Raw genomic sequence first — 27,989 nt, 5'->3', positions numbered from 1 at the left:
AAGGCTATTTTATATCGTTTCCACGAGATAAGCCTTATCGTCAATTTCAAGTGAATATTTGTGACAAATGTGTTTGCATTGCATCGTCTTTATCAATATGATTTCGAACGGGCGTTTGATAATGAAATATCATCCCGATAATAAATATTTTGCTCACCCTTCTATTTCTAAATCGCGCACAGCAGTTTCTTTCTTCCTGTTTTTATCAGTATGTCGAATGATAAAGGCCACTGATAAAACCATCTGAGTTTGTCATAATATATGATTCTACATGGGTATGTTTGGACGAATATGACCTTTCAAATTTAATGAGAAATACGTTTAAAAAGTTCTATATATTTATTCTACATTTTTGTAATTTCAAACACACGTACAGCTGAATTATGGTTTATATTTTGTCAAGAACGGTAAAACAAGAAAACTGAAAGGTGACAATATTCGCTATCTTTCTCGTTAGATATTAACTAGTCCAGTATTTTTTAAAATTCATTTTCACATTTCTACATTCCCTTTCAAAAAACCCCAGTATAATCCATCGAATGGTCAAATAGATTTAGATATATCTGAATACATCCACGATAAATAAAGTGTCACAAAAAACATTTTATATTTCCGAGGACTCCAAACCCTCAAGATTTGCATTGTTTTCAAATTCAAATTTCTCGACATCAGCCGGAGAAACAATGCCTTCGGTGCTTGTGTTGTCTGGCTTGTCTTTCATGTTCTGCAGGTCGTGTAGCCTAAGGGCTGCTTCTAGGTAGTGTTCATTCGTTTCAAACACTTGCTTGTCTTCGTTGAACATGTCAAGCGTCATTCCTTTCTCTTCCATTTTGTCATAGATAGGGCCGTCACCTCGCTCACCAACCGCATTTGAATCGATCGAGTTTTGACTAGAAAACAAAAGAAAGGAACAATTGATGGATCCAATAATGGTCCTATCGTGTTTATAATTAATAACCAAATAGGGATTATATTTAAATGTAGGTTTCAATGAAATCGGTGTACAAATTTCATTCATCTTCTAAATGTTCAGTGTAGTGAGATAAGAACAACAAAACTTCATTAGTAAACTGATTACCCTTAATACTACGGCTGAAAAATAATTTGAAAATACGTAATGTTTATTTCATTTCTCTTTCCCTCACCTTCCTATGCTAATATTGTCATACTGAACCTTGTCGGGTATTTCAGCATTCAACAATGGGTTTGACCTGCAATACACATAATAAGCATCACTATATTTAATTCAAATTGATCTAGTATAAATGATTCGCTAAAATTACATTCTCTTTTACTGGGGTCTTTACACTTGTCCCTTTGATCTGGTTTCATATCTGTCTACTTACTGCTTTGAGTAGTGGTTGCTTCCTGGTATAAATCCTGTATTTACGAGCCCATCTTTTTGATCTGCCAATATAAAGTCACTCTGTAAAGCTAAATCACTTAGTCCTCGTTATCAATCAAAAACCTTTTAGATTTCAATAAATTAACATTATAAATGTTCAAAGACATACCGAAGGAAGTAGCAAGTCATTTTTATACGTTTTGGTATTTACACTCTTTCGCAGGCACCCTCCATATATAATTCCCTTAATACTTTCTGTAAGAGTATTTAATTTATGTTAGTTTGTAATCTTACCATGAGGTTTCACTGTCACCGCTTGTAGCTTTCGTTTGTATCTATTCCTAGTCACCATGGATACGTAAATAATAATGGCTACTGTCAAAGCAAGAACGACAATTATTGCAACAAGAATGTAGATGGTCTTGATAGAGTTGCCTTCATCTGGTGTGTTACCTTCCCATTTCTAAAACAAATGAATAAATGTACTTTAGGATCTATGATATTATTTAAACGACATACAAAACACAGTCATTTTAATATGCAACACCTAATTAATTCACATAGGAATATTTCAGTGCTTCCGAAAATTACAACTCATTTAAAAAAGGAAGCTTAAGAAAATTTCATTTGTACTTAACAACAAAAAGGCATAGATGTAAACAACTGTTTTGTATGATTCAGCAGTCATCTTTTCTTGTCGGTCTAAACTTTTTATAGTTCTAAAAGTTGTCCAGTAAGCACAGCGGTTTCATATGCGCTTTTCTGAAATACCTCGCGGATTCGATTCCCAGCGTGGGTGTATGTGAGTTTGGTACGAGTCAACAAATCGGACAAGTGTGGTTTTTTTACCACCCTAAAACACAAGACTAAACTCCAGCGCATCATCGAGTGTCAACGAGTGTCTTAGCATAAGATTATACATTTCCTTAACATTTTTGTAAAATAAACAAAAGTAAAATTACCATTTAAAACATAATATTCTACAGTTAATATCACCAATTAAAAAACAACATTTTTTTACTTACAGTAACCTCATAAATGTCGTACTGGGATTGTGCTTGTAGCAATGCATACGAATTACTGTCTACTAAACTGTAAAAAGAGGGATAGTGGTGCTTATAAGTAAGTTTCAATATTTCCAACGATATTAAGTCGCTCATGATAGGCTCAAACCAATCACATCGTTTTTGGTTTAATTTGTGTTATATTCTCAAGAGATCTTAGATTTTGTATCTATATGATAAACACGATGCACTATATTTTTTTAAATCATGTTGAACTAAGTAATATGGTTAAATGAAACGATATACTTAAGCTGATAAGTCGAATGATAGTAAACATATTTTATGTGGAAAATGGCTGCTCATTTCATTGATAAACCCAAAATATACGATGGGCCGATTGTTCAAAATTTTGTAAAGTTAACAACATGATTAACGACGTCTTTGATAATTGAATAACGTGAAATATTTGAATATAATCAGGTACAGCTTAAACAGTTGTCTCAAATCCTGTTCTAAATACAGCAGATCACACGTTTATCCATTGAACTTCCAGAGTAGTAATGATTTGAAAGTTAAAGCTGCACTCCCACAGATTGAACGTTTTGACAACTTTTTTTTATTTTTTTTTGTCTTGGAACGAGCCAGTTTTTGCGAAAATCCATGGAAACCAGTTATATAAGACTGCTGACAAAGATTAGATTTTTTTTTAATTTAATTTTACAAATGGATGTTTTATGCATTTTTCTTAAACGGTTAAAGCCATAAAACATTAATTTTCGAACGGAAATATAAAAATCTACGATCTGATTTTTTGTCAGCATTCTTATATCAGTGTTTTACAGATATTTAAGCACACATTTGCTCTTTTCATTACAAAAACTAAAAAAGTTGTAAAAATGGTACATCTACGAGAGTGCAGCTGCGACAATTATTGAGTTAACAACATAAAATGCCTGAAAATAGCTCATTGAGTTATTGTTTTTTTTACATACCCGACTAAAAAAACTTTATGTATCTTGAGCAGGTTCTAAACAATCGGCCTATTATATTCAGTTATGGAATCTATAACAATATAAAATGTATACAGAGGCGAAACTATAAGCAACCCTGCAAGTCTAATATTATGTTCAAATGACATGTAATTACCGAAGGGCATCATCGGCTGATAGAATGCTTTGCGTTGTTGGATCAACCACATGGAAAAACAGGTCAGTCCTAAAACAAAAGATAGCAAACACTCGATCTAAATGGAAAGTGGTTTCCCGAAGGCTTCATCAAGAAACTATATTATTGGTTGCTAACGAGTCTTAAAATAGTTAAAATTACATGCTAAATCTGTTTTAAATACTATTGCTCCGTTTTGCAAAGAGAAAAATGGTCAATTCAATAAATACATAATCTTTTAAAACGCTGCCAGTAAACATCAAATTAGATAATGAAGTCATGACATTACTTGTAAGGGTCAACTCGATCACCGTTCTTATGGTCCTCCAGCCAATCGTAAATAAAGCTGTGTCTTGTTATGTTGCTGTACAGACTTAAGTGGAAAAAGAAAAGAACCTCACATATATAAATTGCTTAAAATAACCATTTATTTATAATTATGGGAAAAAGAAAAGAACGATTCATTTATAAATTGGTAGTCATTTGGGAAAAAGAAAAGAACGGTTCATTTATAACTTTGGGAAAATCAAAGAACCATTTATTTATAGACTCGGGAAAAGAAAAGAACGATCATTCATTTGAATAATTATGCGAAAAACTACAGAAACAAACTCAGTAACAAAAAGTTGAAACTTAAACCCGGTTTAATGGCACTGGGCAAACGCTAAAGACATAGAACATAAAAAACAATATCACATGGAAGAACAGCACAAAACTCCACAAACAGAACAGCGCATACATACTGGGGAAAGGAGAGAACGATTCATTTAAAGACTGGGGAAAGGAGAGAACGATTCATTTAACGATGGGGGAAAGGAGAGAACGATTCATTTAAAGACTGGGGAAAGGAGAGAACGATTCATTTAAAGACTGGGGAAAGGAGAGAACGATTCATTTAAAGACTGGGGAAAGGAGAGAACGATTCATTTAAAGACTGGAGAAAGAAAAGAAGGATTCATTTATAAACTGGAAACAAGAGATAGTGTGTCAACATACAGTAAAAACAAATGAAAGGTGTTTAAATGTCCTCTTCTGTTTTTCAAATTAAATATTTAAAATGCCTTGTTCAAATGAAATATGTTAAATGCAATAGGTAAAATGTCCTCTGCTATTTTCAAATGAAACTTTATACAATGTCCTTTGGTATTTTCAAATGAAACATGATAAAAGGTCCTCTACAGTTTCTAAATAAATTACCAATTTCTGTTCTCAAGGGAAACATGATAAAATGTCCTTTGCTATTTTAAAAGAAACATGATAAATGTCAACTTCTGTTCTTCATTGAAACATGATAAAATGTAATTATCTATTTCAAAAGAAACATGATAATGCCGTCCTCTGTTTCAAATGAAACAATGATAAAAAAGTAATAATTTTTCTGACAAATGGAACTTGATAAAATGTCCATTGCTATGCCGTAATTTAAAAAAATATAGTAATGAAATAAATAGGCGTAATTCAAATAGAGTAATTTTATTTATTTTAAGGTCGATCTCGTTGCAAAAGGCATTCATGTTTAATCCAAACATATATAGCATAAGTGTGTCTTTGAAATACCATTAACATTAACAAACCTTGATTTTCAAACAGTTTTTATTCAGTTGTTTTCAGTGGACCAAATATAACAGCATGACTGACGTTTCATGTCAAATATACATCTGTAGAAAATCATCTAAACTTCTTAGTAAAGTTTACAAATGTTTGTTTTTCTCCGCTTGTTTTACTCTTATATTCGTTTGCAACGAAAGGTTTTAGCTTATGGAGTCACGGTCGAGTATATTTCCCGCAAATGTCAATTTGTAATGGAAAGAAAGCGCTCAAACATACTGTAACGGTCCACTATAGGCGTTACGCTTCTATGCGCTTGCTAGAAAGCTCAGCTATCCTGTGAGGCATAGTAAGTTGGAACTTCAACAATATTTCAGAGAAAGCTCTGCTTTCCTGATGGTTAATATTCCGGAAGTACGTACATACCGGATGTAAACTTGGTTGGTAATATGCAAATTAGCAAATCCCGGGATATGTGAGAATAGAGAAGTTAGTGTATATAAAGACCAGTGGACCCTTTCAGGGTCGAGCATGCTTTTCCCTGAAGGGATCTGTTGGCGTTTGTTTCATTACGCCAGAAAGCTCGGCTATCTGGTGTTTGTTTATTTGTTGGTCAAACACGTTGCAATACTAGACCTTGTTTGGAGGTAAAGGCGTTTTACACTCTACAAAGATCACTTTTTCATATTGACTTTGGTTTACGAGTATCCGAGATAAACATGTGAACAAACCTCAAAATATCATTCTTCTTTAAAGCCACTTCCTCTTTGCTTCCGAACACGACCATTTTCATAATCTGTGAATCGCCTATCAAGTATATCTGGAATAAAACTAGATGGTACATGGGAACATCATTAACATTCAACATTTTACCTTAACTAGTGAAACCTGAATATAATTTAAAGGTTAACATTTCAAACTATTTCAATCATTGAAACAGATAATGCATGTTTTACCATAATTTCAGCAGTATCGTTTCCAGCCTTGTCGGAAACAACGACGGGCAGGATAAAGTATCCCGACATGTCCTCACTGAAGTACTTGTTGTTCACAACAGAACCGTTACTACTGACGCAAAATACATGCTGAAATACAAACATTTAATGAGCTAGATGTTAGAAAGTCTCTGACTGTAACATTGAGAGTTCGATACGGCCCTCCCGGGTGCGCACATGCACTGTAATGCGCGTACGAAAATATCTAAGCGAACGCATATAGAGTTTCGCAGGAAGGCACAGGCGCTGATATTTTTGGTTATTATCTGCTAGTTCAAAGGTTCAGGTTTTAAATTTCCATCGATTTCGCGGTTCTTTATTTCAACAATATATTGCAATAGTGTTGGCAGAAGCAAGATTATTTATTATAGATCAGGACAATATATATATATCATGATAGTTTGTGTATGTGACACGTTAAAAATATATTTTGTTTGCAATTTTATGCTGGGCAATTAGTATTTAATAACACTTACAAAACGTATAAAAACAGTGTGAACATAATCATGCAAGGATTTCTTACGTTTTTACCATCTTCGCATTTGTTTGTCCCACTTAACGGATTAACCTTGCCTGTTAACGAATTACTAACAGTCATAGTACCTCCCGTTTTAAATATCCATGCATTAACAGCATTTATTTCGGAGTAGTCTTTGTCTGTAACATAATTGTCCTGAAAAACATAAACATGAATAATTGTTTAATTTTGGCTCACAAAAATAAAGTAAAAAGAACATTTATGATAACAATAGTTATTCTAATTATTAGACAAGGGACTTGCAGAAACTAAAGAAAATGACCTTCATCATGAATAAGTTTGGATTTCTTGTTGTATTTTGGATATAATTACGTACCGTCTTAAGGGACAGTGCGAGCGGCGTGCCGACCTCTGTTATTCTTCTCATGCCAACAGTTATTTTCTTATTAGGAAATATTGGTGGGTTGTCGTTTTCGTCATTGATATTTATTTGAACAATCTGGTCTGGTTTACTAGACGAATTTATATCTGCATCGTCTCCACAAGCGGTGCTAGCATTAAGTGCAGTAGAACAATCTTGAACAGTGACTGTAACGGTGAGGGTTTTATTCGTTTCTGCATCAATTGTTGTATTTGTAACTATGGTTCCATTTATACGTCCGATTTTGAAATAATTTTCCATTTCACTTTCTAAAAATGTGAGAAAATAGTAGATGTAATCCAGTCAAATAAAATCAAGTCAATGTCTAATAGTTCACATCTCTCGAATGGAATTGCTATGGAATGTCAATGTAGTATAAACACCACTTAGCTTTTAAAACAGGTGTAAGATCAATACAAACTAAAGTATAATTGCCAGCAACAGTTTTTTAAAACCATAACATTGTTATTCTTGTACATCATATAGGTTCTCATTTCCTTATTGTTACACCCACATACAAACTAACTGGAATACGTGCAAGTTAAAGTAACTTAAACCCCCAAGCTCGAATTAAAAAGACATCTACGAACTATTAGAAATTAACTCGTTCAATTGGGCAAAACGCAAAACTGAATCTGAACGTTTTTTTAACGTCTCCCATATATGGTTTAACCACTAGATCACGTGTAAGAGGGGTACTTATATTCTTAGATCCTTCGACCGTATATTTTGAACGAAAATAAAGAATTTTAAAGATTTGTTTCTCAACGATTGTGCAACAGGTTGTCACATCAGTATATTCATCATCCTTTTTTATACGAACGGAACTGCTGTTACAAGAAACAACATATCAAGGGTTTAGCGCAAGATTGTTGTAACGTCTATTTCTCAAGTCTGTCATGCATTTACGATACCCACTTACTGGTAAACATCAAAAGTAAGTACCTTTAATTTCATAGCAAGGTATGGAGTCGCGGTCATCATCAATCGCGGTCACTGTACCTACAACAGCGCCAGCCGGGCTATTCTCATTAACACTTAAGGTAGTTGTTTCTTTCGTGAAATAAGGCATGTTGTTGTTCACGTCCATGACATAAATCGTTATTTTATGCATATCAGAAGAAAGCACTGGTGAACCGTTGTCGGTTGCTTGAACAAAAAACTGCAATTGAAAATATTAATTTTCTTATGACAAACGAAGCCAAACATATAGAACCACTTGCATTCAAAAGAAACAGATTTAATATAATTAAAAATACACATATTTGTTTTTGAACACCTCTTGCAAGTAAAACTTACTGTATATTGAGTAATATGTTTGTCTGCAATACTTTGACTCAATATCAGCGATCCATTTGGGCGCATTTGAAACGTCTGCAAAGTTGTACCTTCGTTTTCTTCTGTAATGTTAAATGTTGCATTTGCATTCTGACCTTTGTCGGCATCTGTGTAATTGAATTTGTAGACCTCATATCCCACTTTGCTACACTGAAACAAATGAATTAAAAAGAATGTTCGAAATTGTAATAATATATACGAAATTGTCTTGATATACTACGCAACGCCGTAAAGGAATTACCTCATATATTTTAACTGTGTTATTCTCTGGAATATTTGATATGATTGGCCGGTTCAAGTTTACATCCCGCACGTTTATAACAACAGTTGTGGAATTTTGAAGAGAAGGCTCGCCAAAGTCACTGGCAGTAACTAGCAAATAGTGTTCACCAGCATATCCCTTTAAAGACGTATTTACAGATACGACTCCACTGTCACTTCCAATTTTAAACAGTCCAGCCGGCTCCGTATCATTTCCGAATGAGTAATATATTTGTGAATTGTTGGTCCTAGGCTTATCATCATCAGCAGCAATTATAGTTAAAACATTGGTCCCCGAGTCCGCGTCTTCGCGAATAGTGCCATTGAAAATCGACCTCGTGAAAGTTGGAGCATTGTCATTCAAATCATTGATGGTTATTGTGACTTTTTGTGTAGCAAACTTTCTATCGTCATTTCGTATTGGATTATCCTGTGCTTCAACATCTAAAACGTATTGCTCCTTCGTTTCCCGATCCAAGCTTGAATTATTGACTACGAATATTTCACCCTGGAATAGAAAACTCTCTTATTTTCGAGAATATATAAACTGCAATTTAGCACTAAAACCTTTTTGAAATAGATCGTTTATCTTTCATTATCAATCGACGTACATGAGCCTCAAAACAAATTTGGCCAGAGTAAATGGTTACAGATATGCATATTGTCAGTGTTAATAATGTCAATACTCAGTATTTTTACGTTGCTGTTTAAAACGTCCAGACAACACGAAGGCAGAAACACTACTACAATTTCTTTGAAATACAATGCTAGATGAAATGGAACTTACAGTTGTGGAATTGATATCAAAGTCACCATCGGCACCACTTGAAATCTTGTAAGTAATATTTGCATTTGGTCCCGCGTCTTCATCAGTAGCATTCATAGTAATGACAATAGTTCCTTCGAGTTCATTCTCGTCAATAGACTTGGCGTATGATTCGTTTTTAAACACAGGAGGGTTGTCGTTAAAGTCAGTAATTGTGACATGTATACTAGCAGTTGAACTTCTTGAGGGGATGCCATCATCTGTGGCTTGTACTTGTAAAGTAACACTCTCGTTTTGTTCTCTATCAAGTTCGTGTATTTTTCTTATTTCTCCTGTTAAAACACAAACACACCTTCATTATACGAGGTCGTCAAATACGCATACTAGTGATTTTAATACGATCGTAATAACTGTATAAAACGTGTTTTAAAACCTACATAAATGTTTTCCTTAAATATCGCTAATATTAACTGTATTACACAACCGATGGATTAAATTTGACTTTGGATGATAATAATTATGAATTATTTAACAGGACTCTTTTTCGCAGACGGCGTCAAATATTGACATTATGTTTACATTCAGTTTGTTAACAATATATAAAGCGACAATGCTTATTTTAACTATATAAATGCTTATAGATAATACTAAAATATCTTAGAAGTAACCATTATCGTTGATGTAGAACGCAGCTCCTGGCATCTTGTCATTCAAAACTGTGTATGACATTGACCGGTTCAAGTCTCTATCCGTAGCACGAATGGTTGTCAAGATGGTCATATTTGCAGCATTTTCAGGAATGCTAACATTATATTCGTTTTCGGTTAAAAATTCCGGATCGTTATCGTTGACGTCTTTCAATGTAATCCTTACAAGCGCTAAAACATATAAGAGCACATGTCTTAGTGAGCCAATGTTTGTGTGTATGCCAATAATCAAACTAAACACGATCAAAAGAAACAGTGATATACTCATGCTGATACAGCAAATGAAGTGTCGACGTCGTCATTTTATCAACAATACCTGTGGCAGTTTGAGGTAAGTTATGGACAGCTTTCACGTCCTGTACTTGAATTGTCAGTTCTATAACTCCTGCAACTTCTCTGTCTGGTAATGAGTCTTCGCTTTTGACGAAAACAGATCCGTTATTGGAGTGTATTGCAAAGTAATCCTGAATAAATGAAGGAAACAGGTATTTCATTAAGTTTTAGTAAAAGGTCTCAAAGCTGGTGCAGTTTTTTCTCATTGCCAACAACACATAAACAGTTATAAATTCAAGGAATACATGAAACACTATTAAAACAAATGTTTCTTAAGGATCACATCCTGGTGATGTGTTTGTAGTAAAACAATACTACAATGTCTCTTAAAAGGGTTTTAAAATAGCAAACGTATTTAAAATCCATGTCTCAAGTAGCAAGTCCAATTGCGTTACCTCAATTAAGTTTTTTTCAACTGTTTGCCCGATTTCATTGTAACCTCTGATTTCAATAATAGAGTAGTTAAGAGAGTGGTCATCATCTAGGTCAACTGCTTCGCATGTGATAAAATAGGGCATGTATGTCTTATTTTCTAAGATGGATACATCGTAGCTGTTATTCCTGAATTCCGGTTTCTCATCGTTGACGTCTTTGACCATTACGTTAAATACCGTGGTACCAGTTAACGGAGGAGAGCCGGTATCAATTGCTATAATGGTGATGTTATACTGTGGCATTGTTTCTCTGTCCAGTAACTTTGTTCCAATTTGTACTGTGACTTCTCCTGTGGTTGTATTCACAACAAAGTCATCCATAGCGCCAGAATATATGAAATACTGAATTCGACTATTTCGATCCGTGCCATCTTCATCTTTCGCAAAGACGTATCCAACAGACATCTCTGAAATTGAACACAACTGCATTTTAATTCCCCTTTCGAAATATTATTTTAAACAAATAGGTAGGTTGGAAGGTTTGTTTTTTCAATTGTGTTCTGTACCGAACCGACCTGCATCAGAGTATTTCACTATTCCACTCAACATTTTAGATATAAACTGGTCAAATTTTAATAAGTTCGTTCAAACATGCACAATATTTAGAAAATGACGATAAAAAATCCTCTCTAGGATAAAAAAGTGTATGGTCGGGAGTAAAAGATACGGTCGGTTCGTGGAAACAAACATTTTTACGCCAAATGCTTGCTTTTTTATAAAAAGCCTACCGTTTAAAATATGTACATCATTCAAAATGATAAGTATTCTGAACGTTGAAATACGCCTTAATTGTTTTGTATTGAATGCATATACAAAAAAGTGAACTTTCCGTTTAGTTACTACGTGTATGTTACTCAAAACAATTATACAATAAAATGATATTTAAACACTGCAATAAAAAAAACCTTTGTGCTTTGAAACATCGGCGAGTGTGTGTTGTTCCCATAGCCACACAATACGATTAAGTGAACAGTCTTACAACAAATTCATGATATCAATATCGATACGATTTAGAAATGACATAAACTTAAATACAGTTTAGTATTTAAGATAATTACTGTGTGTTATGTTCGATTCTGCATCCTCGTCAACGATGCCACTGATCATGGTATCATTAAATTTAGGCTTGTTGTCATTTTCGTCCTGCAATGTGTTAATATATTGTAAATAGAAATTATGTATCGAAGAAAACTCTAAGTGCATATATACTTTAGCAGATGATACCTTAGCAAAGTATTTCACGCTACAATTTAAGCGTACAGTGTATGCCGTTTATCATGCCAATTAATCAAATAGTATTCGATGTTAATACGAATTCGCAGAATTACTGATTTTACCTGTCATATAATATAACTGTTTAACTTTAGAATGAATGTAAATATGATAATGCAAGATTTTTTTTAGTAGTAACCAATAGGTAGTACCTCGACATATATGGTTACATTTACACGACCACTTTGGTTTCCACCATCCCATGCTTCAACCACAATGGTGACAATCCCGTCGTCATTTTCAATCATTTCATAGTCGATCGGGTCGTTTAAATAAATTGCTCCAGAGGTTTCGTTAATACTGATATTCAAGTTTGTGAGGTCATACTTTTCCACAATATGATAACCAATTTTCGAATTGTTGTTTCCCTTTTCGTCGGCATCCTCTGCCTTAAAGTACATATGTTAAAATAAGATAGGAAATGATGAGACAGGATCAGCTTTATGTAATGTTATTTATTTCAACATCCGACATTAAATAAGTAAATTGCATTCCATTTACAAGAAATTCGCCATTTACTAATGTTTCCCTTTCCACATAAATATACCGGCTATGCCGAGCTTGTTTAAACACTATTTATTGTCTAACTGTATACGTTTTCTTTATAAAAATACGTCGCTTTTCCTGATTTAACTTGAGCAAACAGCACACAATTATAGTTAAGTCATTTTTTCTGTTTACTTTGATACTTATGTGAGTCATAAACTTATACTTGAGTCATACTATTTGGGTTAGTTAATCTCCTGGCCCAAATTTCTCGAAACTTGTTAAGTCCCTTATAACAGGATTAAGCTAAGCTCACTATTTTTGTCTTTCAATAATTTGCATAATATTTACTTCTCTATGAGTTTTTATGCTTTAGAAAGGAAAAATCATTATGATAGTCACAAATAACCATTTTTCATTTATCAAAATACAATTAAGAATGTACATTGCCTTATTGAAATAAACTACTTATGCCTGTTAAGCTTAAGAAGTTTCGAGAAATTGGGGCCTGCTGTGTATCTCCTGCTAAATGCACTGGTGTCAAAGAAGGGGCCAATTTCTTGTATTATCGTTTTTTGGCTCACGGGCATTTAGGGTCCATTTTGATAATAAATGCTGCAAAACTGCACAGCAGAATTCTTTGATCGGAGATCTGATAAGAGGAATCAAGCCAAGTAGATTTAGATCAATAAACAGAGGTTGTGTACTATACACAGTGTTTTTTTTATTTTTTTTATTATTATTTTTTTTTTTTTATGAGGGATCAGTTATAGACGGCTTAAACTATAATATGATTCTCAACTTACCTCAACCGTGACAAGAGAAGTTCCATTATATCTTGTGTGACTGTTGTCATTCTCTTTCAGATAAACAATGTAGTTGCGTAGAAATTTTGGCGCGTTATCATTGTCGTCTGTCAATGTAACTTTCACAGACGTCGAGTTAATTCTTCCGCCATTATCAGATGCAGTAACAGTTAAGTAAAACGTGTCAATTCGTTCACGGTCGAATTCTATATTACAATTGGTCCGACAAAATGTCTTCAAAACACCTGTAGTTTCATCTATGGAAAATCTGTGGTAGAAATACATGTTTATCAAAAATGTGTGATGGTTGAGTAAAAATAATTTAGAGGTTGTACGACTGAGTGCTTACAGACATACTACTGTTCGGAAATGTCAGACAGTTGGAGGAACTACAAATATTCTATTATCACTAGCATCAGATCTTCAATTAGCTCTTAAAATCAATAATCATTCATGATACAAATAAACTATAATATGTAATTGGTTTCATCTTAATAGGTAAGGGCAGTTTTGAATAAAACATTTTATGAAAAAAGGCTTTACAAACCGATTGTCCCCTCCTGCCAAGGTGTATTTGATTATGTTAAATTTCTCGGAATCCTTGTCTGTTGCCTAAGTATATAGAAAGAAAGCGATGAGAGGAAACGAATTAGAAACTTCATTAGAAATGGAACTCATTAACTATTAAAAATGTGTGCATCGGACACGGATGCCCCCGTATGCCTCGTTTGTCACAAAAGCAGGGACCATTATATTCTCTATTATCCATAAACGTGTATCCAATTAAAACCAAAGATGTAATCGTAACTCCGTAGTACGAATTCATCACCAAATACCATTTCGACAAGGTGTTTTGACTTTGGGTGAACTTGGCGGCACAAGGCCTAAAATGCAAATTTTGACTACTTCACAGACCAAACTCTTTTTTTTCAATATGCAGCAGGAAACGAAACCCCAGGTGCACATTTCATCGCGCCATTAATAAAACCCTAAGGTTTCATGACTCATAATATAATTTTGGAGTTTTGATCGACACAAGTGCAGAACTTCCAGGTTTTGCTAATTCAAGGGAAAAAAATCTCTTGTTTTACAAAGTGAAGCGGGAACCAAAACCCCACGTGCATAATTTTAACACCAAATTGCCCTGAGGTTTTACGACTCGATGTACTATAGTTTTTCAGTTTTGAGCAAAAACAATTCAGAAAATCCGATGTCATGCTGAATCAAGGGTCATAACTCTGGTTTTATTAAGTGCAGCGGGAAACAAAACCCCAAATGCACAACTTCTACCCCTTGACATTCCCCTCATTTTCATGACCCTATGCGATAAGTTAGAATTTAACGACACATTTCGCTAAATATTTACAAAACGTTCTCAAAAGCTGACAAAACCTATATCCCCCCCCCCCGACAGACAAACAAACAAGAAACAACAGAAAAGACAAAAAAGACAAACACTATTACACATCTATTAAAACATTGTCATTTATAAGTGTTGCAATTACCTGTTCAACCCATTTATGCCAAATCTAAGAACTCATTGTTGAACATGTTCAAATAATTATGAAAAGAAGGCAAAGTGTATCGTTAATGTATATACGTATACATTAAGTCCTCGGGACATTGCATTTATAGATCAAATACCTTTCAAAATTAGTATAATTGGCTTAAGATTATCCATATGCATTATATTAAAGTTTACGTAAATTTCTTAACAAAACGCTGGTTCATGAATATACTGACCAGCAATTTGCTAGTCATAGACATAAGATAATGAAACATAAAAGACTTACCGTTACGTTTCCCACTTCGGATCCATTTTCAGGATTCTCTTGAATAGCAAAGTCATACGACGAGTTTAGGAACTGTGGATTGTTGTCGTTCATATCGTTAATGGTGATGTTCAGCAAGGTAGTGCTAGTGTGACTCGAGTTTGCAGTCTCAGTTGCCTTTACCTGTTGTTGATTTTTAATTGTTTGTTCATGTATCATCAATGTTCAATTGGTAATTAAAAGCAAATATAAATTTTTGACATTGAAGACATGTCCGACTGTTGTTTTGTTATTCACTTCACCTTTTCTAGTTCGAAGCTGTCATGGATTGTTTTAATTGAAGAGAAATAGCTTGCAAACAACCGAAATACATTATAACTAATTTTAAGAGCATCAACCTTTGCTTAATTTGACTATCTTTACTTCCGTTACCTTTATAATAACACTATGTCGTTCTTCGTAGTCTAGGAATGCAGAATTGTTGACCCGGACGAAAATAGTTCCATTTCTTTGAATATTGTTTGGAGTTACGCTAAAATCAAAACTCTCGGTATCGTTTTCGTAAAAAAGTGAAAATTGCATAAGCGAGTTATCACCCTGAAATTAAGATTAAGTTCAGCTAGTGTCATGCATTAGAAAACTATGGCTACTGCATATTATGCAATGTTAGACATTTACCATAATTCGTGAACTAACTCAGAATGACGGCTAGGTCAATCTCAGTATTTAAAATGATACTTAAGGTGTTTTTTACACACAGATCAGATGACAAAACTATAACTAAGCAATTATTTCTATTTTATGTTTTAATCTCAAGCAATTTTGAGTTGTTTTATTCTCAAATGATATTAACAAAGTATATCAAACCTGGTCCAAGTCCGTAACTAGGATTTCGTCATCAATTGGCATCATCGTTATAGGTACATTTTGGGGCATGTTTTCATCAATAGACGCATGATAAACCTCTTTCGAAAACTTCGGAATGTTGTCATTCTCATCGGATATACTAATTGTGACGTCGACTGATGAATTCGTGTTGCCAAATTGCGCTGAGATGTTTTTGTCAATCTCTACAGCCTTATAGAATATAATAGAAATACATGACAAATGTATGCATTATCATACATTGAAAGCTAATAGTGTCTAGTACAGATTAACTTAAACTCAAGGTGTGATGTGTATTTAAAGAGTTGTATTGAAACTCTTTGTTGCAAATAAAGTAAAGCAAGAGACCAAGTAATAAAAATACAAGCATATCCTTTGCACAATTACAAGTGCACATGTTCGAAACAGGATTTCCTAAAATTGTGAGACTGGATGCAACTCTAACAAGAGCTGTTGTAGGACAGCGCGCTCGACGTATGCTGCTTTGTCTTAGATATGAATACAATGGTTATGTAATATGTGTTAAAAACTTAACGCGAAACGCCGCAATGCGAATTACCAGATTTTTAATGATTGACAATGAACGTAACGCCGTTTATGTGAGATTTAGTTTCAACTATTTTTCATCTATTTTTAGTAACAGTGACATTGACCGTTACCACAGTGGCCTCAAATGTAATCCTGGAAGTCCTCAATAAACTATTCCCATATACCAAGTTTGGTACTATGTATTAAACCTAACTAGAATTATTCGATACTGTGCGCGATTTTGATATCGCCCACCCGCAGGCCCACCCAAACAACGACGAACGTTTTTCTACTTACCAGGTTTCACTTTGTGAAAACCTGATTTAAAATATGAAAGAATGATCATGATAAGTTAATCCTAACTAAAGTTATGCAGTACCATGATTATGTATTTTAGTAATGTTACTCTTTACATTGGCCAAGGGGCCCTGAACGCAATCGCAGTCTTCATATATACCAAGTTTGGTCACAACGTGTCAACCCTAAATAAAGTTAATTAGTACTACCCTTTTATATTTTGTAACAGTGACTTTGACCTTGACCATGACATTCAGTGCGCGAAACATTCCTATAAAAGGTTTCTAAAAACTCTTCCTATATACCAAGTTTGGTTGCAATTTCAACCCTAACTAAAGTTATTTAGTGCCAGCCTTCTATCCTAAGTAATAATGACCTTAACCTTGACCCTAGGGGACCTAAACGCAATGCCATGAAGGTCCTATAAACTATTCCTTTATACCAAATGTGATCACCTTGTGACAAACCTAAATAAAATATTCGATACCATATGTGCGTTTGACCCAGTCCGCTTTCCAGCCCACCCCAACAACGGCGTACGTTATTCTAATAAGCACGTTTCACTTTTTAGAAAGTATGAACATGTACCTGTAAAGATGTAAACAGCAATAAAAATAAAATAAAAAGGCATTAAAATAATTGTTATATGGTCTCCAACAGTTATCTGAAATATTAAGTAAAATGAATAAAGGGTAAAGAAGTTATTAGAAAAAACTTGCCCTTAAATATTAATGACACAATGTGCCCTAAACTTTTAACCTAAGTCAATCAGGGCAATAATTTGTTTTAAGGATGGTGTGGAGTTATGAAACCTCATTGTGTAATGTTCCTAATAAACCTTGTGAAGTATGAAGTGAATTGAAAGAAGGTTATTGGAGTTATAAGTGAAGATGCCAACATGCCCTAAAACCTGAACCGAACGCCGACGCCAACGTCGAAGTGATAAGTAAAGCCTCCTTATTATTAGAATAGTCGAGCTAAAATCGGTCCACTGTGTACCATGACTTTAAGAACACATGTTCCATCTTCGGTAGCTACTTCCCCTTCGTCTCTGTCTATTTTTACCCTAGTAGTTATATTTCCGGTGTCAGATATTTGAAACAAACTGGAGCATGGACCTAAAATAAAATCAAGAAGGAATATTAAGATGCTATAAATATTGTATGTCCTTTCTTTAACCCATTTATTTCAATATTTGTATATGTATACATTCGCATAATATATCAAAACAAATGAATCAACAATGCAAATATACATGAAATATCTGTTGATTTCATATTATAGAATACTTCTTTTTGCGAACTTTTTCGAAAAAAAGAAGTAAAATGCTTCAAAAAGCATATGGCTCATGTGAAAACAAACTATTTAAGTATTGCTAAACTGTCACCATCTTGTAAGGTGTAATTCACAGCATTTGGAATTCCTCTGTCACCATCTATGGCGGTTACGATCTCGACAACAGTATTCTGCACAATAGATTATGATATGTTTGTAACCAAAAACAACAGCATACACAAAATATGAATACGTGCCTTTATCCATACAAAACAAATGACTTTGTATTGCCAACAAGGCATAAACGGTTATATAATATCTTCGAGTAATTACAATATTTAAATTACATCGTTTAACCAGTTTACCCTACAAAACGGATTGACCGTTTAATAAAAAGTTCATAGTATGTTGCATTAAGTTAATTTTATTGATTTTTTCTATACATTCGTGATTTAATATGTTATGACCCACAGATAATAATAAATGCAATAACAAGTCTTAAAACATTGCAGAACTAATTTTTAATGTTTCCAGTACCTACCGATTCAACGTTTTCTTGGATGATCTTTCTATAGGAGAGACTGGTGAAAAATGGCGGTGTGTCCTGAATATCACGGATGCGGATGACCAGATCCGTTATAGAGGTGCTTCCGTTGCCCTTTCGATCCTGTGTAAAAATAATATGTTTAAAACAATACAAATGCTTTTAGTTTAACATTCGATGCTTTTTCAAAATAATGTATTCATTATCATTGTATATTGATGTTTTCGATACTTTTTGTTTGTAAACAATCAGTTTTTGCTGTATGTTGTGCTTTTAACCGTTAAAACGAAAAGATATAAATAGCTTTTTGTTTATAATCTATACATATTTTTAATAACGTTTATCGAATGGTCACAGCCTTAAAATCATTTTTCTTTATCATATAGATTGTTTTTTCTTTCTTTTTAAAATAGTAAAATGTCACTCACGGTAGCATTAAGCTTGAACGAATAGTAAGTATTTGTTTCAAAATCAAGCCGTGCAGGTTCTTTCACTGACACCGTACAAAGTGCGGAAAGTGTTTTAATATCATACGTCGGTAGAGGGTCAATTTCGAACGTCTCCATATACTCAATGCTAACTGAGTTCGACTGAAAAAGAAACATGTTGACGTTCATTAATGACCAATTGTTATACAATGCAGATTTTATTTAAAAAAACATTAGATGTTTGTCAAACATAATGCACCCCTGAGCGTCTGTTATCATGAATATTTGGACAATTGAATAACTTGTGCATAGATCAGCTGATTTGACCTGATGATCTCAAAAGGAAAACGGGTCATCTACAGGTTACGTTGAGTACCGTCGTCGCAGGCATTGTCAAGTAATCACTCGGACAAAATATTCCCGTTCTTTGTTATAATCACATTGACCTTTAGACCCAAGGAAGTCCAAAATCAATAGGGCCATCTACTGGTCACACCCAAATCAAGGTTGAGGACCAAGCTGTTTACATTCAATGTCACTGTGACCTTGACCATTGACCAGAATACCTCAAAATATACTGGTCACGTTTTGACCCTTGACTTTTTGGGATCATTAACTGGTCATGCCTAACCTCCAAGTCAAGTTTGAGGATCATGGGTCCAGACCTTGATAAGGCATCCCTCGGACCACCTTTGGTCTACCGACCTACCGACATGAAAGCAACATACCCCCATGAAAGGTTGGGTGTGCATTAAAGGGTCAAAATTGCAGAAATTATAATTATTAAACGAATAAGTGTCTAAAAATTGGAGACATTTTAAATATAACATATAAATTTCCTGAATTTTTTTTGATGTGGTGCCAACCACATTTAACACGTTAAACTTACAGAAGTGTTCATATAGAGGAAATAGAAAGAAAATTAGCGTTACCTGTGTGTTGGGCTGTAATAAAAAAGTTTATAGTGTTATTGCGGACATGTTGTACATATACATGTTAATAAAGTGTATGAAAGTGCCAGTAATGTGTTTCAAATTTAGGATGAATCTGTCATTGAAGATTTAAAAAAAACCCATCAAACTTCAAACGAAAAATGTACGTCCCTATTATATATATTTCAATTTTACTCATATGAAAGTTCCATAAGAATTAAACCTTTCTCAACGCACTACCAGATCTTGTTCATGGAATATTTTGAAGTGTTGTGTTTTGCAGTTTACATATAATGGACGATATGCGTTTTTTTAGTTGAGTTTTAAATCGATATTTACATCTCGAAATATATTAAGGTCCGTAATAAAACGTATAATAATTTGAATCTGTATAAAAATACCTGTATTCCACAGCGAATCGATTGCACTCCATTCTCAAATGGTTGATAGTCGTTGTCCTTCACGGCAAATTTAAACTCTTGATTACTCGATCCATTGACATACTGGTGTAAAATTGTTATCAACATTAGGAGTCATCAATCATAATTTACACCTCAACTTCCATTCCTTAAATGAACTGCCTTTCGGCAATTGCGTTTATCAATCGATGAACGCAATATCTTCGGATATGTTCGGATCGCATTTCATCCCATAACAATTTACATGAAATCTATTGATCTTGTTATTGTTTGTATTGTGTAAGCAGGTCCCGCAAAATATAAATCAACATTTTAGACAGTGTTAATTCATTATATTTTAAATGTATTGTTGCCATAAGTGTTTCAATTTTACGTTAAAAAGTTATTTCATGTGGTTTATCTTTTCCCGCGTTATTGTGACGTCATTTGAAAAAAATGTTTCCGGTTACAGTCGGGTGGTTCTATTTACAGAATGGGTAAGAGAGGATTACTGAAAGGTTTTCTTAAATTAAATGAAGTATTTTTTTTAACAATTCTTGAGTGAAATGATGAACTATTTGTGTAAATATAAGTAATGAATTGCGGGGTTGATGTCATTATCGGGGATATGAACGCAATTGGGCCGGTCAAAGTACGCGTGGAGTCCTTCGGACACCACACACTTTGACCATCCCAATTGCGTTCATACCCCGATAATGACATCAACCCCGCAATTCATTCCTTAATATAACATTTGTGCGTTTTCAGCTATTAAATACACTATTAAAATCTTGTTATCAGTAATTTATGTTTTCCATAAATGCATTATTAAGTAGGCAGTCGAAATTGATGTTTGTAGTCATTTCATTTCATTTATGTAATATATGAGCATGTTTAAATATGTCAGTAGAAAAAGTTATTTCATGCATGAAGTAGCATGAGAGTAATACATACATGTATACAATAGGTTCGCGTCAAACACAATATTATTGACAAAATAACACCAATTGTATGACCATACAATATAAACATAATCATCTAACGCAATATATGCACACATGCCACTGTATCAGTATTATTTAAACACTATCGAAAGTATTGTATACATTGAACGCATCTTGTACATAACGAAAACTGAGCTTTAATAGAGTAATAAATGTGTATATATTGATTTAAATACGAGTGTCCCTTAAAGTTAACATATTAGTAAAAAGCAAGCAAATACCTATCAAATGACAACAAAATTGAATGATGAAGTCAACTGACATTTCTTAAATCAATAATTCTTATTTAAATTCTTGGATAAATCTTAAACACGAACTATCTACATGTTAGATTGCAGTTTGAATGGTAAGCACGAACGAAAAACAGCAATACTTATGTGAAAAACTACTCAGTAGTAAAAAGTTTAAACATAAACCCGGTTTAATGGCACTGGGTAAACGCCAAACACATAGAACACAAAAAATCACAAACAAGAAACATGGAAGAACAGCACGAAACTCCACAAACAAACACACCTCATCTATGAACCAAGTATACGGCGGTTCTTGGAACACTGGCTCGTTGTCGTTCACGTCAGTCAGGTAAAGTGCAAATCCTTGTACAATCTGAATAGCATGCAAGAAATATATTTACAACTGTTTGATTTCAATTTCTAGGTAATCAAAAGCAATAAGATAGCACCATTGTGCTAAGTTGCATGTAAGCACATACAAACCAATACACATAAACAGTTTTTATTGTTTAAGAGTAAATGCTGTTAGCATACATGCATATCAAATCAATTACGTTACAAAAGGTTATATGGTCAATTTGAGTAATATAGGACAGTCAGGAACCATGCTTGATTCATTTAGACGAACTGTCATAGTGAATCAAACATGTCAATAAATTTAAATTAATGATCGAAGAAAACAAAAATATAAATAAAGCATGTTTGCTTGCTATTGTATGCCTGTTTGCGACGGATTCCAGCTTGAATTAATTAGATATTTAATTTACCATAAATGCCGGATTAGTTTCACCAAAAATAACAAAGCCATCAAAAATCACCACCAAAAGTCCTCTAGTCAATTTACAAGATCATATTAAAATACAGATCAAAAAGCTAAAAAGTGTTTGCCGGAAAACATTCGAAAGAATGCAAAACAAGTTCATATTGACATCGTGAATACGACAGTATTTTTTGCGCTTGCACATCACATGCCATACCACATTTTCTACGAAAGATAAGAGGCAATATGATAAACTTTTTTTAAACCAGGTCCCGTTTTTGCCATGATGATTTGAAATATATTCGTTTCAACTTACTGTATTTCCAGTGCTGTCCAGTACGCGTAGTTGCACTTGTTCGGCAATCCTGTTGGGCTGAAACAAACATATCGCATTTTACTACTGTACTGACAAAACCTGTCCTACAGCATATTTATTTTTTGATGTTAGAGCGAGCACACTTGGACGGAGCTCCCTTCCCACATATCGCAAATACCATACAAATCGGATGCAGACATGATGTGCAAATGCAGTCGGCTTAGCATCACGGGAGATGACCGTACACCGGATATAGTAGCAACAGGAGACGTTAACATTGCCATTTTTATCAAGGCAAGGGTTTTACTTGTTTTTAGTTGTAAATAACCTGAGTTGGACACATTGAAGTAAAAATATAAGTATAGACATGTTCAGGTCTACAGACATCAACACAACTGTGGTGCATGAATTTAAAACACGGGCAATTGAAGGTTTGAACAAAGTTATGCTTGTAAATGTCAAATAACAAAGTTCTGAATAGAGGGAGTTTTTATTTGTTAGTCAAGTTTCTCTGTTTCAAAGCATTTTAAGATTTTCCAAGTAACACATTGGAATTTCTGCTTTCAATTCGCAGTTGTAATGTACTGAGTATAGATATGTCTACGCAGATACTGTATGTAGTTTATCCTTTATATGTACTGGTGATTGTTGTGGTATTGACATGCGCTCTATGATCATTCTTATAACGTGTTGATATTAAGCATTCTTAGTCAAAGTATTTAAATAACAGAAAGTACATGTCCATTTTTGTGATTTTATCCTTTCTATTTATGTTCCTTACAGTGCATTGTGGTTATTTTGTGTTTTGCATTTTTTCACAAATGTCTTTTTTTAAATACCTGCAATTACTTCATAACGTTGATGATCTGGTAGCTTGGATTACGTTTTACATAAAACAAAAGTGAATTTGTATAAAACATTTCCGTAAAAAGGTGATTTTCTTTCTTGATAATCTGGTAATATCTTATGAATGCCGTAAAAGTTGATCCATTCCTTTTTACACCTACACATGTGCAACAGATATATGTATTCTGCTTGCTAAATATTGACCTTCAAAACTTACTAAAACAATTACATAATGTTTATGTCCTTCGAAACTAACTTTGCAATGCGGAAGACCCTTTACATGACCTTCGATATATTGTTGGCTACTGTGCTTGTTCATCCGTAATTCTTCTTTGCAACATTTCTCCAATTAAGACATATATCTTGGATATCAATTTTTTTATTTAAACCCATTATATTTATGAAAATTCAAAATAATGACCCTCGTAACCTCAGCATTGGCTTACCGGGTCACAATCCAGTTTCGTCTTTGTAAGAACTTCAGCAGTAACATTGTTCGTTCCCTTGCCAAGCGTAATGTTGATTTCGAAATGTTCGAAAGTATAAGAGTTGGCTAGTTGGATAACAAGATCGTCATCACTGTCGTCATCAGTGGCAGAAAACCTGGTCACAACGGAACCTGTCAAAACAAAATATACAAGGGCTCGGCGTACAGGAATCATTTAAAATACTTATGTTTCAGATCTTACTGCATAAGGCGTATTATTAAACCAATTAATAAACCGCAGAGTGGAATACTGTGTTATTCCGGTACTGTGTGACACTAAGGTCATTTAAGCCCGGCATAAAGCATGATAAAGGGACGACAGCTTTCCAGTGTTGAAAAGAATTCAGTAAACCCATTTTCGAGCCTTTTTTCTAAAACTAATCAACATTCAAGGGAGACACTGATACCACGGATACATCGCCGAAAAAAAGACGCGTTCAGGTCGGCATTTTTGACCAAATACTAGTATGGATCGACTCATTTTGCTTTCAAATATATATATTTATTTTCATGTTGGTACTACATGTATTTACAAAAAGGGTAGTCCATACCTACTGCTATATTCTCATATACTGTCACCGTGCCGCTTGGAAAGTGGAATGATGGTGGCACCGCATTCGCTGAGCCTGAAACATATTAATGTGTAGGAATTTCCCTCTATTTTGGTCTTTTTGTTCAGAGATACACACTATAGGATGTTGCACTTGCTTTTTTTCATTCAATGCATATCTATATCTAACTCCTTGTGAAATTTTATGGTAAAAAAAAGCTCCTATATTATACAAATTTTAAATCGACTTATTTTGTATCAAGCCATAATAAAAAATAATTAATACCTTTTCTCGTATTAAAGAAATTTAAAACTTAGATGTTTACCCCTTCGGAATGTACTTAGGATTCAGACATTTTAAATCTTATCAGAAATGTTCACAAGCAGAGGTGGCCCCTCCCCTCTTAATCGTCAAAATTTACAATTGATGTCAATATCGAAGAAAAAAGTATAAAAAGCTCTCAGAATGCACAGTTTTGGACTAGGAATTTGAAAAAAAATGGGTAGGAAAATATAGCAAATCAACACAATCAATAATTCACGAGAAGAGGGGGGAGCTGTTGTCAAACGGTTGTGCCCCTAATTTATGCCCACTCTAACATCAATTCCTGGGGCGACCATGATGTGTATATAAACTTATATAATAACAAAGGACAAACACAACTGTTGAAGTCAGGGGGGAATACGACGATGCTTTATTCATATACCAAATGGTCATTTTGAACTGTGTTAAAAGTCATTATTTAACCACTGGAACCCCAACAAGACTTGACAAAAGATAAATCAACGCTCCTTACCCAAAATTCGAAGACGAGATTCACACAGGTTTTGTTCCCGTTTATGTTTCGGTTTAAATCTTGCGTACTATTTTAATATTCATTGTAATATTAACAGACCAACATGTTCGTAATTTTGAAAATACTTAATTAGTTGCTTTGATAAATAAATATGGATTTTCTAATATAGTTCAAACCCCTCTACGGCTTCTTTCATGCAGTTATGGACACAAAATGTACCTTTTTCATACTATAAGTAATTATTTTACCGTCTTAGTTATTCGTTTGTCTTGCTTACACTCTTGTCCAAACTTCCCACTGTACAATAACGCATAGGTCTTCCCAGCACGTTACGGATGAAAACTTCATAGCAAATTTATTAAAATCAGACTTGGGGTTATTTGAAATGCAGGCTAATGTTAACGTGTCACATTCTTATTTAAGAATCTTGAAAACAATATGGTGTGCAGAAATGCATTCATCCCTGATCGTTTAATGACGAATTAAAACAACCTATACATGATATAAATACTTATAATGGGACTTGAGATAATAGCAAAAGAAATAAAACAACCTCGCTTATGAGGAAAAGTATATGTGCATGTGTGGGAATAAAAAAACTAACGCAACTTTTGTATATGATTATACTATATGGTAAATACAATCTTGAATGTTTCACATGTGTGCGTGCGTAAGTGCGTGTGCATGTGCGTACGTACGTGTGAATGTACGTGCATGCGTGCGTGAGAATGTGCATGTGCTTACGTGCGTGTGTGAGTGTGTATACGAGTATACATGTGCGCGCAAGTGTGAAGGCCTGCGTGCGAGGGTACGCGTGCGTGTGTTTGCCTGCGTGCTTGTGTGCGCGCGTGCGTGTGTGCGTATGCGTGTGTGTGCGCATGTGTGTGCTGCATGCGTGCGTGTATGTGTTGTGCATTAGTTTGTTTGTTTGAATTAGTCTGTATGATGTAAGTGACTAAGGTTGTATAGCTTAATATGTTACCTTAAATAAATAGAGATATTGTTATTATATTACTAAAGAACCAAGGCTTTAGGTAATCGTTGTCCAAACACAAATTATATATAGTTAGTAAAGCTAAAAAATCGAACATTGATTGGTAAAGAGTTTAGGTATTAAAACATGACTGGGACTATGGGATTTTCCATTAATAATCAAGCATCAATATCGAATTTGATGATACGAAAATTCAAATTCCCTTAGATTTGATATACTAATAGTCTTGAAACTTCCAAAAAAGCCTCTAAGTCCAACAATTTTGAATCTGTTCTATGTAAAAATATCTTTTATCCAAATCCTTTTCATCTTTCAATTTTGTCAAACTTTGGCATTGTAGAGAAAGCCTTTAATCAACCACAACTTTATTTTTAAAATAAAAAAATCAGACTATCAATGCATACGGCGTCCGTCGCGAGCTCTAAATATACGTATATTCTCCGAATGTGCATTACAAAGGGATAACAATAATGAATGAACATTGGTTCTTCTGTACTTGGTGAGAACCTAAATCGGAACACCCATAATAAAAGCGTTTTTTTCCGATCGCGATGGGTTAATTTATGATTTTAATCAATATAGACACTAGCCTTAGATTTCAAACTGAACATTTTAATCCGGTAAGTCTTTCAAATGATGCTATCATTCAAAGTTTTTTATGTTCAAATGCCAATACATGGCAAAAATATTAACTTACTAAAACAAAACATGTAACCCTTATTTTAAAAGGATACATAAAATTAAGTAGCGAATCAAAACTTTTCTATATTTATGTACTCCGAGGACAAATATGGCAGTCCTTGACTGTACGGTGAATAACGTACTTATTACGCAGATTGGTAGTATCTTGAAAAATACCCTTTATATCAACCAATTGGTCTTGAATTCTAGTATGCTGATTAAAACTTTTGCAGTAGTGGTTCAAGTCTATCTAAAAATATTTCAAAAAAAGTGCCGAAAGTGTTCCGATTTAAGTACTTCACCCGTATGTGAAACATATGATATAATAGTAATTTGTGCTAATAAGGTTCGGCAGATATGTGAAACCAATTATACAGTACCCATTTGTGCAGTTTGGTTTCAGTAAGGCAGTTATGTGAAACAACAATTATAATCGTCTGATATCATGTTTCAGGTTATAAATTTGAGAATGAAAAACTGGTACCTGTCAGCAGTGAAAATTCCAAAATAACGAAGAAAAATATCCTCATAGTGGAACTGAAACGTGTGTTAAATATTTAAAAAAAATCGTTAATTTTAAACGTCCATAGTCGTAAACAAGTGTTTTAAAAACAAAGTTGTTTTTAATCGCAGATACGAGCCCTAAAATCACTTTCTTTTCCACCGAAATTTCAAGCTCATGTGTCACCGGGTTTAAGCCATCACCGGGCCAATATATTACAATCAGGCATTCAAGGGCTATTCCTTATCAGCCCGTAATCGTTCATTTATGCCAACACTTTAGTCAGCCCTGTTTGCTTTATCCGCTTTTAAATCGATTGGGTAACATGTAGCCATTCACTGATAACTGCGACTCAGGCATAATGCAAGGCGGTGCCCTTGTTTGTTTTCTCTTTTTGTTTTC

The 27,989-nt window shown here is 34.0% G+C and overlaps 1 protein-coding gene across 1 annotated transcript; it reads right to left on the bottom strand.

The window, feature by feature from the left end:
- Positions 1-341: 341 nt before the first annotated feature.
- On the bottom strand, positions 342-27,919 carry LOC128218600 (cadherin-23-like). The gene is made up of 36 exons (XM_052926308.1): positions 27,570-27,919; positions 24,615-24,689; positions 24,023-24,195; positions 22,731-22,787; positions 21,938-22,027; positions 20,421-20,522; positions 20,020-20,031; positions 19,088-19,249; positions 18,657-18,782; positions 18,228-18,306; positions 17,840-17,958; positions 15,998-16,207; positions 15,563-15,727; positions 15,152-15,313; positions 13,906-13,970; positions 13,359-13,626; positions 12,219-12,455; positions 11,853-11,937; positions 10,756-11,201; positions 10,344-10,491; positions 9,989-10,198; positions 9,342-9,652; positions 8,535-9,062; positions 8,255-8,443; positions 7,901-8,117; positions 6,911-7,224; positions 6,580-6,729; positions 6,018-6,146; positions 5,793-5,881; positions 3,803-3,886; positions 3,496-3,564; positions 2,371-2,437; positions 1,640-1,808; positions 1,347-1,407; positions 1,146-1,211; positions 342-890 (listed from the first exon to the last, which is right to left on the bottom strand). The coding sequence occupies exons 1-36, from the start codon at positions 27,613-27,615 to the stop codon at positions 605-607; spliced, it is 5,766 nt and encodes a 1,921-aa protein (XP_052782268.1). The 5' UTR covers positions 27,616-27,919; the 3' UTR covers positions 342-604.
- Positions 27,920-27,989: the final 70 nt, after the last annotated feature.

The sequence above is a fragment of the Mya arenaria genome, chromosome 14 (assembly GCF_026914265.1).
Source record: "Mya arenaria isolate MELC-2E11 chromosome 14, ASM2691426v1".
NCBI classification, from domain to species: domain Eukaryota; kingdom Metazoa; phylum Mollusca; class Bivalvia; order Myida; family Myidae; genus Mya; species Mya arenaria.
Note: the sequence above shows the minus strand (reverse complement) of the source record. Positions and strands in the feature narration are given on the sequence as shown.

What these genes read in the sequence shown, in the direction of transcription:
- LOC128218600 (XM_052926308.1), bottom strand. Translation starts at nt 27,615, where the DNA reads ATGAGGATATTTTTCTTCGTTATTTTGGAATTTTCACTGCTGACAG. An exon ending in TCCAAGAAAACGTTGAATCG is followed by an intron (nt 18,307 to 18,656) that starts GTAGGTACTGGA and finishes TCTATTGTGCAG; the next exon opens with AATACTGTTGTCGAGATCGT. An exon ending in GACATAGTGTTATTATAAAG is followed by an intron (nt 15,314 to 15,562) that starts GTAACGGAAGTA and finishes AATCAACAACAG; the next exon opens with GTAAAGGCAACTGAGACTGC.